The sequence below is a fragment of the Leguminivora glycinivorella genome, chromosome 1 (assembly GCF_023078275.1).
Source record: "Leguminivora glycinivorella isolate SPB_JAAS2020 chromosome 1, LegGlyc_1.1, whole genome shotgun sequence".
NCBI lineage: Eukaryota > Metazoa > Arthropoda > Insecta > Lepidoptera > Tortricidae > Leguminivora > Leguminivora glycinivorella.
In genome coordinates, this window is record NC_062971.1 from 9,878,777 (window position 1) to 9,896,049 (window position 17,273).

A 17,273-nucleotide genomic window follows, 5' to 3' on the forward strand; every position below is an offset into this window, starting at 1 on the left:
GGTGAGATTATTTGACGTGTCTCGCCCAGTGCTTTGTTAACTGCATATGTCTTTTCATATATCTCTTCATTTGATCGCCTTAAAGCTTGTGCCAGGGAATCAAATCTAGCGTTAAGATCATACATTTGGTTCTTGTATATATTGAGTTCTTTTTCTAAGTTTTCTACTAGGTATTCCAAGCTCTTAAGTTGGTCGGCCAAATCTGCTGGTTCAGAGGTGCTGTTTCTGTTTTCCCTGCCATCTGGTGAAGTAGACACCGACGTGTAAGTATGTAGGTATAAATAGTGCAAAGAAAGGAACTATCCAAGACCCCTGTTTCAATACTGACAAGCCAACCTCGCTTTTACGAGTTAGCCTGACCTGATGTGTATGGGCCAATTATTGCTTACATGTACGAGTAAGTTGGTGCTTCGTAGACTACCAAACTGGGACTAGGTTACCCACGATCAATTTCTTAGCCAATTCTGAGGTATCTGCACTACATACTGCAATTTCCTTTCCACTTGAGAGTTGACCAGTGTAACAAGATCCCTCCAAGCGCATACTGCGAACCGTTTGCCTCTGCTGAGTGACAGGATCACAGGAACATATTAGGTCATTAATTATATAATAAAATAACACGCTGTATTCATAAATATGTAATTATAAAAAAGATAATTAAATTACAAAATCAATACACAGTTATTGAATTCATTACTACCTAAGTAAATACCTATACATAGATATTTTATCTTCAAACTAAAATAAGTGCATTCTTGGGGAAAATATGACAGTTAGTTTGGTACATTTTATTAAGAATGTTCACCAGTAAACATCCATTTATTACAAATAACACCATACTACTAAAGTCCCCGTATATTATCACATACATAGTTTATAACTATTTTGAAAGAAATCAAGATATTGACATCATCTTGTCTTCAGGTCCTCTTTTAATTTATAATGTATTAACTCCATACATACCATGGCATCTTCGGCACTGTCATGTCCATCTACAGAATTCTGGATAATTTTTTTCAGATATTCAGAAGACAAGTTTCTCAGCGCTCTTTTAAATGGTGGGCCCATTTTATGAGGAAACAAAACACTTGTATCAATAACAGTGTCATGGATAAGCTTTAAAGCTTTGAAATCTGATTCTAAACTATGACCTATAAGTATAGTTTTACTACTAAACATAGTAAGCAATGTTGCCTGGACTTCCAGTAGAGTAGTTTTGACTTCAGCCATCTGTTCTTCAGTTATTCCAGAATATCTTGTATTATAATCTATTATGGGATGAAGTGGCTTCACAAGTGTTTCATAAACAACTTTGCAAGCTGAGTTAATCACTGTGACCCTTGTTAAATCTAAACCTTGTGTTGTGTAACACATTTCACAATCTAATGAATACACACCATAATCATCTGATGTTGATTCTGGTGGTAGAGTTCTCACATAGCCCTTAAGATTGTCATAGTCAAGGTACTCGTAGACGTGGCTAGGAGCAACACAGCAACCATCTGACATTCCATCTTGGCTGCAGCACTGATAACGAGCTTCACCGCGGACTCTATATTTATTATTAGGATGGTAAATGCATTCTTCTTTAACAACTGCAAAACCTCTTTTATCTATCATAAACTCTTGTTTACATCTACAGCACATCCTTATATTTCCCACAGGTGGTTTTTGTTTATTTTGTGCATAAATTATAGCTGCACCTTTCTTTCCATTTGGATGAAGCCTAGGAAAACCATTACTTTGTAATTGTTCTTCAGTTAGCACCCATTTTTTTACATTGTTATATAGTTTTGCTCCATTAAATTCCTTTGAATCTATTGTTTTTTTATTCTTATTTTCTATACTCCATGATTGATTACCAGATTGCCCCGATATGCCCTGTGGTAACTTCTGTAATGAATTACAGTCTGTCCCTGATTTTTTTACTCCTTTGCATTCTTGCAATTCTTTTTTGAGCCGACTAATTGTGAGCACAGCAGAGTTCTTGTATATTTGTACAGTGGAACATTTTTTACTAGTTGCTAACTCTTCATGCTGAGCTCTAGCATAAGCATCTACTGCAGAGAGATATATATTTAAACACTGATCAATCATCATATTTAAGTATGTAGATCTTATATTAGCAGGTATTTTTGAGGCTAGAGGTTCAAGTACTCCAGGTCTATCAATAAATTTTTCATTAGGCATATGGGCTACTCTTTGCACACCTTTTTTGACAGTTTGAATTGTAGTGGAGCTGGTTGAAGGCTGTTGCTTAGCTGCCGTTTGGCTAGGTGGTAAAACTTTTTTTGCATTCATCATAGTTGATGCATAAGGTACATGTGCAATGCGTATCTTGGTGCTTGTGTTTGAACTGTTTCGAGTAAAATCTACTTTAGAGATGTTCTGTTCATTACAAGATGGCTGTAAATTGCTTTTTGCAGCATGATATTCTTTAATTTTGGCCAACCTTTCTGCCATAGCTTGAGCTGCATTTAATTTAAAATCAGGTTTTGCAGGAAGCTTAGGCACTATTTTAACGTTTTTATCAAGTGTCCGAGATATTCTCTTTTTAGTAGGCACATATTCATCCTCACATTCATTTTGCACTTTGTTTTCAAAGTCTTCATAAATAGTAGGTTTTTTGGTAGGTTCATATTCTTCAAATATTTTTTTACATTCTAATGCTATTGCTTCTTCATCTGACTCTGAAAGATATGTCTCTTCATCATTGTTATCAAAGTCAATGTTATCATTTGAAATGACATTGTGTTCATCATCAGAACACCCATTGATAGTATTATTAACCTGTTTTTCTTTTGATATCTTAGAACTGCTATTAGATTTATGTTCTTTATTCTTTCTTTCTGAATTACTGCTTTTAGAGCTGCTAGATTTCCTTGAATCTTTGTCAGAACTTTTTGAATGCTTTTCTGAATGCCTTGAGCTATCACTGCTTCTGGAAGTAGAATGTTTCTTATCTTTTTTTTCATCTTTGTATTTTTGTCTGTCCTTATCTTTGCTAGAACTTTTGTGACTTGATGTTCTACTAGAGCTACTTGACTTACTGTCATGTTTATGTTTCTCATGAGTAGTTGACTTGTCCTTTACACTCTTGCTTTTTTCCCGTGATGACTTTTTTTTATCATATTTAGTAGGTGATTTATTATCTTTTTTGCAAGCATCATCATTGTTATTTTCTTTATGTTCCTTTGCAGACTTTTTCTTACTAGTATCATCTGCTAGTATTTTCTTTTTAACATCATCTGTTGGTTTTTCTTCATTTAATATTTGATCCAAAATATCAAATTCTGGTTCTAAATCATCTAAACCCTTTAAGTCGTTAATTAATTTGGGTTTCTTAGTTTCTGGCTCATCTTCATCACTGGAAAAACATGGTGCCAAAGACCGAGGTGTGGGCTGGTAGGTAACTGATGGAATATCTGGTTTGGAAGCTACTTTGGTAGGTTTATATTCCAGTATGGTTTTCTTCTTAGAAACATTTTTATCTGATGGAATGTAGTTTAATTTACTTGAATTTTGATTTTCCACAGGTGAATACTGAGGCAGTTCAGGTTCCACACCAGGTGTATACTTCTCTGTTGACTCTGTAGTGCCCTTAGGTGTATACTGATCTAATTGTATACTATCAGTAGAGCCTGGTGTATACTTAAGTGGAGGGGGTATGAATACAAATGGTTTTGATGTATTATCAATATCAAAAGATCTTTTGATTGGTAAACTTGCAGGTTTTCTTGGTGTATAAGGGACTGGGATATGCCTTTTCTTCTGGTCATTGACATCATCGACAGTTTCTAGGTCTACATTAATTTTGTTTAGCTCTGCGATTGGAGTCGGATTATATGTAGCTTTAGGAACTGATGCTGCTTTGCTTTGGTCTGTTATATTCTCTGCGACACCTGATTGCTGCAAAGTCGTTGAAGGCGAGGTATCAGTCTGCTGAAGAACCTTTTGTACCGCCGCCGACACAAGTTTCTGCAGAATCGCTCCACTTTCGATCCCGTCATTCGACGTGCCTTGCAATTCTTTTTTAACATGACGAAAATGACAATAAGGTCGCTCGCATAAACCACTATCATAAAATGGACAGTTGATTCCTTTAAAATAGCCTGTCGATGGTAGCATTATTTAATAAATACTCAAATAGTAGGAATAAAACACATAAAATCAAGACCACCAAAAATTAGAGCCCCTACAATTCACACGAAACACTGCATCTGAATTTGACATTTCTTTGACCACAGATAAAGAATATGAAAATGAACCTACATTAAACGGGCGGTTTTAAAACGGTCTCAAATATTAACAAAGGTCTTTCTACAAGTAGCAATCTTTGGTAGCAATCCAAAGCTATTGTTCTGAACGAACGAGAAAATTAAGCTAGGAACACACTACGCGGACGTCCGTCGTGAATCGACCGCGGACGGGAATCTGGACAATGGAAATACACATAACCGTACAAACTATCGGTCGACGGACGCGGACGTGGCCTTGAGCGCACGGACGTCCGATCGAAATCTGGCTCTCTGGATGTTTTGTTCCGTGCACACTGATAGGTCGCGGTCGCGGTCATTTTACGACGGACGTCCGCGTAGTATGTTCCTAGCTTTATATCTTATGTGTAATTTTAAGCTAGGAACATACTACGCGGACGTCCGTCGTAAATCGACCGCGACCGCGACCGATCAGTGTGCACGGAACAAAACATCCAGCGAGCCAGATTTCGATCGGACGTCCGTGCGCTCAAGGCCACGTCCGCGTCCGTCGACCGATAGTTTGCACGGTTATGTGTATTTCCATTGTCCAGATTCCCGTCCGCGGTCGATTTACGACGGACGTCCGCGTAGTATATTCCTAGCATCAGGGCCCGCGCACACGGATGCAACAGTTGCACGGCGACATTTTTTGTCTCTGTCGTCACTCCTTAGACGCACGACAGAGACAAAAAATGTCGCCGTGCAAAAGTTTTGATGAACTGGTTAGAATTTTACAACCCGGCATCGTTTTTTCTCAATATTGTCGGAATATTTCCTCTACTTCTTCAATTAAACGACAGATATCAATGTCGTCTTCAACAATCTGCATTTAAAATTATATTTTTTTCGACTAATAACATACGTTCGCCCAGGCCAGGCCAGTGATAACTGTCAAAATAACAACCGACTGGCGACTATTTTGTCGCCGTGTGCGCACTTGCATTGAAACCAATAGGGAAGGAGACAGTTGCGTCGCAGGCCTGTCGCCGAACCCTGCGACAAAAAAGTTGCGCCGCAACGTGTGCGCACTTTCATACTAGCCCATAGACCGAGCGACGGAGACAAAAAAGTTGCGTCGCCCGTCTGTGGGGGGCCTTATGGAAAAACGTTGCCAAGTCCCTCATAACCACACCGCACCAAGGTCATCCATATACTATCTTGTAAGTGGAAGCGAAAAATATATTATTTCTTGCTCTCACTTACTTGTTACTAGTTTACGTGAAAAAAATTCAAGGTCGCGGTACGGAGCGGTCGTTTGTTACTTACTTTTTTCTACTCCCGTGTTGTTATTCGTCATTTACAGTGTCGTGCATAGATCGTTAAAACCCTACATAAAAGATGCCCGCCCCCGTCCGGCGCCCCGCGCACCCACGCATACGATATAGCTCTTAAAGTATTGTTAGGAAGCTTTTAAGGGATATAGCGCGGGGCGCCGGGGCCTGGCGGCGGCGGCGGCGCGGGGGAGTGCGAGCGACAGGGTGAGGCAGGAACAGAGGGGAGGCCGACAAGGCAAAATACAGGAAATAGTGCGAATTTCACGAAAGTTATTCTAGAAAACTATTAAAAAGTAAGTGCATGGTCGTAGAAAAAGTATTGTATGCAACGGTGTTTAAGGCTCCCCACAGACAGTCTTAAAAATTCATAATCTTAAAAAAAACTTGTATGCAATCTGACAGTTCAAACTGACACTGACAAGACACTGACAGATCTGAACTGTCAGATTGCATACAAGTTTTTTTTAAGATGATGAATTTTTAAGACTGTCTGTGAGGAGCCTAACTGAGTCAAAAAATACTCTCGTGGCGTCTTAATAACAATTTTCGGCTTCGCCTCAAATTGTTACCCACGCCACGCGTCTTTTTTGACCTCCTTTAAACGCCTGTTGCATAAAATACTATAAACGACTAATAAAAAAATTGGTTGTCTGTAAAGTCGATTTACGGACGGTAGTTTAACGTGATAACGTCAAACATTACAGTAGTATAGACAGGGGCGGTCAGAGTATAGCAAAAGGGGCCCGATTCTGGGACTTTTTTCACGTTTTTTTATTTATTTATTAAATACACAAAAGTGAACAGTATTTCACCAAAGCACTTATGTGGTAATATAATTATGTACATGTGTATGAGGTGCAGTCCTTTTTTTAGACATTTAAATTTGTGCCAGGCGATCGACAGCACTATACATGTTGTGGTGCAAAAGATTTTCAATATTAAGCTCGACGATAGACAGTTCCGGCAGGCGACTTTACCGATCCGTTACGGCGGTCTGGGTTTAAGGAGCGTTTCTTGTGTTGCGTTGCCTGCTTTTCTGTCATCCGTCAATGGTACGCTATCCCTCGTTGGAAAGATACTCTCTCCGTCAATACCTGACTTTGAGGTGGCGTACCTGTCGGATGCGGTAAATGCTTGGCGTGTGGCGTGCCCTAACGTGGAGTTGCCTTCCGAGTTACACGTTCAGAGGGCGTGGGATGAACCTCTCTGTCTCCAGGTCCAAGTGTCTCTGCTTAACTCTGCCACCTCTAGGGAGGAGAAAGCCCGTCTCCTGGCTACTTCCGAAAAGGAGTCAGGGTATTGGCTTCAGGCGTATCCCTCCAGCAACTGCGCTACACTTTTGGATAACAACTCCCTACGTTTGGCGGTCGGCCTCCGCTTAGGAGCTGAGTTGGTTGTTCCTCACCGCTGTCCTTGCGGAGTTGAGGTTGACAGTCGGGGGTATCACGGTCTTTCGTGCCGGAAGAGTGCCGGTCGGTTTTCGCGCCACGCCAGCCTTAATGATGTTATTCGCCGGGCTCTGGTCAGCGTTGGCGTGCCGTCCGTTTTGGAGCCACCCGGTCTCGTGCGTGATGACGGGAAGAGACCCGACGGAATGACCCTTATTCCCTGGCGAATGGGACGGCCGCTCATTTGGGATGCAACCTGCGTGGATACCTTGGCGCCGTCCCATTTGGCCTCTACTCCTTTAAGGCCGGGCGGGGCAGCGGCAACGGCTGAAGCACTGAAGCGCCGCAAATATGCTGGTCTTTTAAGTAACCACGTATTTGCGGCGTTTGCAGTGGAAACTTTAGGGCCTTGGTGTCAGGATGCGCGAAATATCTTCAAGGAATTAAAGAAAAGGCTCCTTGACACCACCAGGGATCCTAGGGCTGGTTCCTGGGACAGAGGATTGGCATTGCCATCCAGCGGGGAAATGTGGCCAGCATTATGGGCACTCTTCCGCAGGGATCGGATTTGGGGGATTTTATTTTGTAGTTTAGTTTATAAGGGAAATTTTAGATATTAGGACTGATTTGTGTGTGTTTGTGTTTAATTTAAGGTGTATTTGTTTTATAATCTGTGTTTTATGAATAAATGGGTTGTACATGTTAAATTGACATAAATAAAAGCAAACACACTTAAAAGTTAAACTATGGTTATTACATTAATCACCTAAGGAGTGTAGAGTCTATGAACCTTAAGAGTTTTCTGTAAAACACACCAACACTATCAGCAAATATGTCAATATCGTCTGTCTCCAACATGGTGCGGTTAAGAGCAGCTCGGGCTCGAGCGGTGCGCCGGCCGCCGCGAACAGGCGCCGCCGCCGCCGCGCCGGCACCGCGCCCGGCATGCCAACCACCACATTCGCTCTTGGCACTTGCAGCCCCATTCTCTCAAGCACGGATGCGTCATCTACTCTATGGTGAAACAGTTGGCGGTAATGCATAATATGCAGCAGTTTCCGTCTGGTTTCTAGAGTTTGAAGACCAACCATTCCTGTTACGAATAGAGATGGATACATATATGGATAATATCCGTACAGTCGTTTGTAAATGTGCCTACAGAACTTCCTCTGCACTCTTTCTAGCATAGTGTTTTGTTCTTATTAGAAAGAATGCATTAAAATAAGCATCTTTTATAAATTAAAGTTTTTTTTAAAACCTACTAATTTAGGAGTTAGAGTGGTGCAAAGTTGCAAAATTTTCCCGTAGCATTACTAAGGCGCCTGAGACTGAAAGCGATATCGACGGAGCCCCGCTTATTACAGAAACTGCACAGAATAGGAGCCTTCGGCCGTTTGAAGATACCTAACGAACCTAACCTATACCTATATAAAAGTCGTCATTTTGTATCCTAGACCGTTTGCGAGACACGCGTTAATTTTATTAAAGTGCTAGTGCCATTTACTAATCTTAGAACCCTAATATCTCAGTAAATATTAATGGAGAAGAAAAAGTTTATATAACAAAACATCCTTATTTAAACGTGTTCTATATGATTTATCAATATTAACATAGGTTATATTGGTAAAAAAAATCATCGTAAATTTTTTAAGTCTCTGGCGCCTTAGTAAATACTATGGGAAAATTCGCAACTTCGTACTGCTCTAACTCCTAAATAAGTAGGTTTTTCAAACAACTTCATTCTATAAAAGATGCTTATTTTAATGCAATCTTTCATGTTTTTAAATTACAAACACTCAAAAATAATAAACACGGGCGCGCCATCTGTCGCAGCTGTGGTGCTTTACTCAGGCCACACGCTACAACCATACCGAGCGCATCGATCAGCCGCTTAGTTCCTACGCGCGCCAATAGATGGCGCTTAAGCTATATTGGGAAACGGGACAATGACGTCATCTTTTTCGTGCATGCTGCCCGTAGTAACGAGTTATTAGACGTTATCACGTCAAAAATGTCGGCGCACCATCCAATGGAAAGTTTGAATTTCGCTCCTCTTTCTACTGACAAGATGAGTGTGTTTCATTTCAGTGTATTTTTTTTTCATTAGAACATTCTCCTGTCTGGACTGACCTTTACAATCTTTACACACACATATATAATGAAGTCCTAATAAAATTGTATCTTTATTATGTAGCATATCATAATTATCATATAGTAATACCGCAAAAAAGAATACTTTTTATTCATGATGATACTACCACATTGAGACATGCATATTACTTATTTGAACAGTTCAAAACAATCAAGAAGTTCATAAAATAATGTCATGGTCAGCCCCTCTCATATTTCAAAATACGTTGTTTCACAAGAACTTGAGTGTGATGAAGGTAGCAGTCGCGTATATTTCGCAGCAAGAAGTCTCACTTTTGCCATGGTTTTATAGAAAAAAATGGAGTTGTTCAACAAAATTTTACACCTAATTCCGCTTTCTTTTCGGGAACTGTCAAAACTTTTGACAGATGTGTTAGATAAAATTGTCAGCTTTTTCGAATACGGTTATCCTGACTTCGGAGTGTAAAATATTACTGGTAAAATGGTTGAAGAAGTTGTGCAAGATTATGCAGCTTACTTTAAGCTGGATCTTACAAGTGGATTCCAAACAGTTCAGGATGTAATAGACAATATGTTGACACGCCTCGAAGAGTTAACCAGTGTTTTACACATGATCAAGATGAAGAACAGCGAGTGCGCATCTGCTCTAACGGAGGATATTAGTAAATACCGCAGCGATATAACTATACTTTCTAAGAAAATTAACACCGTCAGTGATATTATTCTGCAGCTAACCAGCAATGTTGACTTGATAGAAAAACAAGTGCAAAAAGCAGAGTCAGATTTTAATGTACATAGTGACAATAAAATTAAAAGTTTTCTGAAGCCTTTCTTGATGAGAAGCAAGGAATCTGTTTCAGCAGCCCCACAGGCTATTACTCCTCCACAGAAAGTAGAACTTCCAAGTGTTATTGATAATTTTGAACAAATTAAAATGTGATATATTATTCCAGGGTTATAATATAAAATAAAATGAAACATTTTATGAATTAAATGTAATGTAATGCCTTAATGAACTATTTTAAACATTAAAAAGAAGTATCACAAAAATAAGTTTCCATTAACAATTTTATTGAGTTCCTGTAGATCCAAATCCTCCATCAGCTCGCTTTGTCTCTGACAAGCTCCCAACTTCAACAAGATCTGGATAGTAAATTTTTTCACAAATCAACTGTGCAATTCGATCACCTTTAGCCACCTTAAAATCTTGGTCGGAGTGATTAAAGAGCACTACTCCAACATTTCCTCTATAATCTTCATCTATCACACCAGCTAAAAAAGAAAAGACAATAATTTATTTTCTTTTGTGATATTGGATGTAATAGTACATTATGATACAAGTGTGAAAAAAAGGAAGTTCGAAATGAGTGGTGGAGTGGCTTATATCTACACAAGTTACGAATTTTTTCGCGCATGTGTATCGTACGACGTTTTTCAGTACAGGCGCCCCTCCGAAGTTTCAACCTGACAAGAAATGAACCACTTCTCCCACTAGTGTGTAACCGCACCATCTATACTGAAATAGTACATTACGATACAAGTGCGTAAAAAAGGAAGTTCGAAACGAGTGGCGATAAATTAAAACACGACCGGAGGGAGTGTTTTAAATCGACACGAGTTACGAATTTCCTTTTCGCACGTGTATCGTACGACGTTTTTCAGTACAGATGAGCCTCCGAAGTTTCGACCTGGCATATAATATACCACTTCTCGCACTAGTGCGTAAAAAAAACACCATCTGTACTGAAAATAATATTTTCCCCTCACTAGCTCGGAAACACGTGTTTTGTCCTTTAATACCAGCGGGTAAAAACGCATTTTATCCACTAGTGGGTAAAGTAATTTGACCTTGAATAAAGTCAAATTAACTGCTTTAAAATTGATAAAAGTAGGTGAATCTCGTAATAAAGATGATTTACCACCTGTGGAACTACTGGAAGCAGTGATAAACGCATTTTTTGCGTTGTAGTTTCCTCGCTATAGTGAGGGGAAAAGTTTTGTGTTACACTCGGGTGCAAATGTATTTTACTTCTCGTGTGTTAAAAAACTCGCAAGTTCAGGATTCTATTCTCGAACCACTCGCTTCGCTCGTGGTTCAACTATAGAATCCTTTCACTTGCTCGTTTTTCAATTCCACACTCGGCGTTAAAATACAACTTTGCCCCCTTGTATAACAAATAACTAATCCTTAAAGTTTATTGTTACATTACTTGTGGCATATAAATGCCACTTGCACTGATTTCAATTCAATGTACTGATTTCACTTGAGCATGGCACAGCACATAGTAGTACAGCAGTGAGGTGTTCCACGTCTGTTTGTTTGAACAAACAAACAAATAGACAGTAGGCGACATGTTTTATAAAGTGTAGTGATACTAGTGATAGTTGTTGATGTATTTACATGAACATGATACATATATTTTACTTGTATTTCAACAAATCAGTAGCCATTCTTTGACCAACCCAGAGGGAAAATGGTCTTATTAGGATAATATTACTAATATATAAACAACATATTATAATTATCTTTACAAAGTTCAGAATGTGTCACACCTCACCACTCAATACTAGGGGTTGGTCTGGTGTCTGTATATTTGTGATAAACTCACAGCTACTCAACAGATTTTCAGCAGTTTTGACACTGAGTGACAAGGTTAATTTGTTTAAATATGATATTTGATAATTAACTGTTAATTGAAAATACTGATTTATCAACACATTATACATATAATATAGTGATATGCTCTTTGAATGGTCTCCAAAAAAATGTGCAATGGTAGGTATTTAAAAAATTACTATATGCATTTTTGCTTTACCGTGTGAAGTCAGGGTAAATAGCTAGTAATACAATCTGTTTTGATTGATTTTTGTTAACTTCAAGAGAAGGTTCAAATAGAATTAATTTCTCTAAATTAAATAGTTTTTGTAACTTAACTTCAAACTTGGGTAAGTCTATTCTGCTTTAGGGTTGAATAAAAAAAACATATGATCTGAAAGATAATCAACATTATGAGAATGGATTTAGCCATTTGTAAAGTTAAGCGACACAATTATTGAGTTAGTAAAATATTTAATAACTGAACAAGTGAATCTGAATCACAAGCTTTACTACTTCCTAATGTGATTTATTTTGACATGTGCTGTCAGTACTTGATTAATATTCATGTTTTCTTAAGGTTCTCTCACACTTATCTATACATTTATTAAGTACTAGCTTTTGCCTGTGGCTTCGCTCGCGTTAGAAAGAGACAAAAAGTAGCCTATGTCACTCTCCATCTCTTGAACTATCTCCACCTAAAAAATTAAGTCAATTTGTCTCTCTGTTTTGCCGTGAAAGATGGAAAATCACACAGACACACACACTTTCCCATTTATAATATTAGTATGGATGAAACAAAAAAACTATATTTATTCTACCAATTAGCTTCTATTAATCAGGAGCATCCTGTCGAATGTAACAGGAATAATAAAAAAAAACATGGTGAAAATTCTCTGTAATGGCATGGTAGCTCCTAAGCTAAACTATTGTATGGATAAATAAAATTGATCATACTTTGTTATTAACTCTTTTCTTATACACTTCTTTTTTGTCATCATTTTCTTCACTGACATGATAGTTTTCATCTTTGATGACTAAATTTTTCAACCCATATGATAAGAATAAGGGTCCCCCCACATCTAGCGTCTCGCGAGCGTAGCGTCGGGCCAACTGTATGGGCAGTCTTTTTCCATACAGTTGGCCCGACACTATGTTCGCGAGACACTAGATGTGGGGGGACCCTAACACTCAATTTAGATCAATAGAAAAAATAACAAGAAAAAGAAAAACAACAAATATAATCAAAGACAATGTGATAAAGCTTGACCAGAAATATAATTATGACTATGCTCCATGTTGTAGAATACCATTAGATTTCATACTATTGAACTGTCACTGCGCATGCCTCATAATAACAGCACCTTCTTGACAATAGTCATATGACTGACTGATTTGACTGTTCAAGCTTTAAATGATAACCTAACCACCAAATTAAAATTTTGAAAAAACCCTCGACTGCGACATAGTATACTGATTTTCATGAAACATGGCTAAGACCACTCCCGACTAACTCAGCTTTCAGACAAAATAAACTAAATCTAAATTTGTTCATCCGTTCGGGAGCTACGATGCCACAGACAAACACACACACAGACAGACACGTCAAACTTATAACGCCCCATCGTTTTTGCGTCGGGGGTTAAAAATTGGAGAAAAACAGAATGGGAATTTCCCAATCCAGAAGAAAATACCTTTGTAATATATCATCACAAGAACTCTTTAATCAGTTACCAATGCAAAGGAAAATAACATACCTCCAACGTCAATGAAGTTTTTAACTGCCAAGCCAGAGCGAGGAGCCACTCTGCCATAGCACCCCGAGGGCAACTCTATTTGCAAATCGGTCTTCACCACTTCTTTACCACGAGCGGGAACCGTGTAATCATAAGCACTGTAACAGAAAATTACATGAAAATATTAATTTGGATACTGGTCACGAGGAAAAAGAGTACAGGATAATGATGAATAAGACCTATCAAAGTTGTAACAAGTGTAAGTACCTCTTCAGATCGAAACCAGCCGCCTTCTCGGAACCATGTACAGGAGCAAAAGCATGTTCACTTAGGCGTGTGAATTTTAAGATAGGCTGTGTCTCAGCAGGCATTTTTAGTATTCTGATAAATCTCCAAAACTACCACAGATTCACTTGCAACTATAAGGCAAGTTGAAGATATGAACTTAATATACGGAGTAAATCAAGTAATTAAATTAAATTAAATTGAACAGCAAAGCAGAAACCAAATACCGATAACGAGTAGTCTTAGTAAATGAACTAAACCGAACGAAACAAAGCAAAGAAAGACGATAAATTGGCGGCAAAACTGGCAGAGGCAAGGCAAGATAAGGCAAATTCAGTGTCACTGTCACCCAACTGTCAGTACTGTCACCCTAACCGCCAATTTTTTTTTTTTTTTTTTCTTTGTCCTTCTGGACAGGCTAGGACCATAGGCCATACCGCCTAACCGCCAAGTCAGAACAGAAATCATATCAAAACTATTTGAGACCCAAATAAAACCACACTTTGCAAACAATTTTAATGCAAATAAATGGTGTGCGCATAGATAAGCTAGGAACACACTACGCGGACGTCCGTCGTGAATCGACCGCGGACGGGAATCTGGACAATGGAAATACACATAAAGCTAGGAACACACTACGCGGACGTCCGTCGTGAATCGACCGCGGACGGGAATCTGGACAATGACATTACACATAACCGTGCAAACTATCGGTCGACGGACGCGGACGTGGCCTTGAGCGCACGGACGTCCGATCGAAATCTGGCTCTCTGGATGTTTTGTTCCGTGCACACTGATAGGTCGCGGTCGCGGTCGTTTTACGACGGACGTCCGCGTAGTATGTTCCTAGCTTAACCGTGCAAACTATCGGTCGACGGAAGTGGACGTGGCCTTGAGCGCATGGACGTCCGATCGAAATCTGGCTCGCTGGATGTTTTGTTCCGTGCACACTGATAGGTCGCGGTCGCGGTCGTTTTACGACGGACGTCCGCGTAGTATGTTCCTAGCTTAAAGGCGACCAGTTGTACGAGGTGCCACTAGTTCACCGCCAGGGCATAAATTTTTTGCCCCTTCAAAGAGGGCTGAAAACTCCTCTTCAGCTCTGATTTTTTGTAAAGTGGTTTTAATCGTATTAGCATAATTGCAGGATTCGACTAAAACGACATTGACTTTCTGTAGCGCTTTGCTTAGATTTGATGTATACGAAAAAACTTTCCTTAAAATATAACCACAAAATTAAAATTTTGAAAAAACCCCCGACCGCGACATTGTATACAGATTTTCATGAAACATGGCTAAGAACACTCCCGACTAACTCAGCTTTCAAACAAAAAAAAACTAAATCGAAATCGGTTCATCCGTTCGGGAGCTACGATGCCACAGACAGACACAGACAGACAGACACACAGACAGACAAACAGACAGACAGACAAACAGACAGACAGACACGTCAAACTTATAACACCCGTCGTTTTTGCGTCGGGGGTTAAAAATGACGAGCGATATGATAAATTGGCTGTTTTCTATGGACAATTTTAGTTGGCAAGCTTGAGTGGTTACCTCTCGGTTTCCAGGCCGGCAATTATGGTCTCGCGATAAATGATAAAACATCTGGCCGTCCCTATCGCACTTACTAATAGTGCGATAGGGACGGCCTGATATTTTATAGTCTATCGCGCGACCATGCTACCCGTGCAGAGTTACCGTTTTGAATTGCTTCAAGTGTGTCCACAATGATAGGAAACATTTCGGCAAATCTTTCGACTGCCGAATGTTTTTCTGTCCAGGCCCCGTAGCCGAATGGCATTTCTCCGACGCCAAACGAAAGCGATACGCCGCTGGCTCTGTCGCGCCAATACGCAAGCGCGATAGAGATAGATATCTACTAGCGCTTCGTTTCGTGAGCGTTTCGTGAGCGATTGTGCCATTCGGCTAGCCACGTGTCTCACACAAAGAAATCAGGGAAGAATGAGACGCGCCAATTTCTTCGGCAGCTTTTTTCTAAAGGTGATCTCGAATGGGCGATAGCCGAAAGAAATTGATCACGCTTTTTATTGGAGAAAAATTGTACCTATAGATAAAAAAAATTACGTACATGGGTACGTGTACCTACGTTTCATTTCATGGAAATTTCGATAGTAATTAGTACCTAACTTTGTAATTATGAAATTAAGCTACGGCAACCGCCGATAGGGCAGCCGCAAACACCGACCGATGTGTTCATATTCCAGTCCTAAGGGGGGGGTTTGAACCCCCTGACCCCCCCCCCTTATATACGTCCTTGAAGGCCGCTGTACACATGGAGCCAGTACACATGGGGCCAGTACACACGGTTGGGCCAACCCTTGGACTTATCTCCGAAACGAAATAAATAATGGTAATTTTTTGCATAAAAATTTTATAAAATACTTATAAAAAGCTCTTTCATTTGATATGTAACACAATATAGTTAAAAAAACTTTGATTTTAATTTTCACTTTTACCCCCCAAAAGTGGCCCCTATAATTACATTTTCTTTATTTTAATTACATGTTCGTCTTTGGGTCTCAGGTTTACATAAGTCTGCCAAATTTCAAGTTAATCGGTTGAGTAGTTTCGGAGAAAATCGGCTGTGACAGACGGACAGACAGACGCACGAGTGCTCCTATAAGGTTTCCGTTTTTCCTTTTTGAGGTACGGAAGTACGGAACCCTAATAATCATTTCCTATTTAATTTAATTTATTTAATTCAGACATCAAATGGTCCAAAAATGTGTTAGTTAAGTCGCTTATTATCTATGTTAGTAACAAAATCGAACAAGTAATCCATACTAATATTATAAATGGGAAAGTGTGTGTGTCTGTTTGTTTGTCCGTCTTTCACGGCAAAACGGAGCGACGGATTGACGTAATTTTTTAAATGAAGATAGTTGAAGGGATGGATAGTGACATAGGCTACTTTTGTCTCTTTCTAACACGAGCGAAGCCGCAGGCAAAAGCTAGCATTTAATCATTAAAAGTGACTTCGTCCTCTGACTCATTGCCCATAACAGCGGACAATCTAGCTTATTTGCTATCATGTTTAGAATGCTGCTGCTACTGCCGCGCACTCTGTCAAGCAGTGAGGCAGTTTTCTTGCGCCACACAGCATCGAAGCCATCTCTGCGCGCCTCTGCAAACATGGTCGACGCGCTGCAGAAACGCGGCAGTCTCAACAACATCCTAAACGCATTATTGTATTGGATTCAATTAAAGGAAAAATGGAAAAATTCACACCTCCGGTAGAACTCGAAACTGCCACCTCTGGCTTTGCCGGAGCCATCTCGCTCCCAACTGCGACACGGAGGCCTGCTGGATGTGTGCGAATTTATTGAATAAACGCCACGATGGCGTAGGTATAGGTACGCCATGGAGGAGGAGGATGGAGGTGTACATTTTTCAATTTTTCCTTTAATATAAAAATATGTAAATTCGCTCGCAGACGTTTCTGTATGATAATAACCTAATCACATAATTTTTAAGAAAAAAAAACCGCCGCCTTTGGGGTTCTGGTGATTCTGGTGAAAGCTACTTGCCAATGTCGGATTATGTAGAAATGTGTAGGTATTTTTAAAGCTGCCTTTGATGCTTTAATTATTTGATGG

The 17,273-nt window shown here is 39.6% G+C and overlaps 3 protein-coding genes across 3 annotated transcripts; 1 reads left to right on the top strand and 2 right to left on the bottom strand.

The window, feature by feature from the left end:
• Window positions 1–622: 622 nt before the first annotated feature.
• LOC125231931 (RNA exonuclease 1 homolog) lies at window positions 623–4,191 on the bottom strand. Its single transcript, XM_048137541.1, has one exon. It carries the CDS (start codon window positions 4,126–4,128, stop codon window positions 910–912), a length of 3,219 nt encoding a protein of 1,072 aa, XP_047993498.1. The 5' UTR covers window positions 4,129–4,191; the 3' UTR covers window positions 623–909.
• A 4,864-nt stretch (window positions 4,192–9,055) lies between these two features.
• LOC125226397 lies at window positions 9,056–10,085 on the top strand. The gene has a single exon (XM_048130375.1). The coding sequence runs from the start codon at window positions 9,515–9,517 to the stop codon at window positions 9,971–9,973; it is 459 nt and encodes a 152-aa protein (XP_047986332.1). The 5' UTR covers window positions 9,056–9,514; the 3' UTR covers window positions 9,974–10,085.
• On the bottom strand, window positions 10,019–13,981 carry LOC125226404 (deoxyuridine 5'-triphosphate nucleotidohydrolase). The gene is made up of 3 exons (XM_048130385.1): window positions 13,633–13,981; window positions 13,387–13,523; window positions 10,019–10,305 (listed from the first exon to the last, which is right to left on the bottom strand). The coding sequence occupies exons 1-3, from the start codon at window positions 13,734–13,736 to the stop codon at window positions 10,103–10,105; spliced, it is 444 nt and encodes a 147-aa protein (XP_047986342.1). The 5' UTR covers window positions 13,737–13,981; the 3' UTR covers window positions 10,019–10,102.
• Window positions 13,982–17,273: the final 3,292 nt, after the last annotated feature.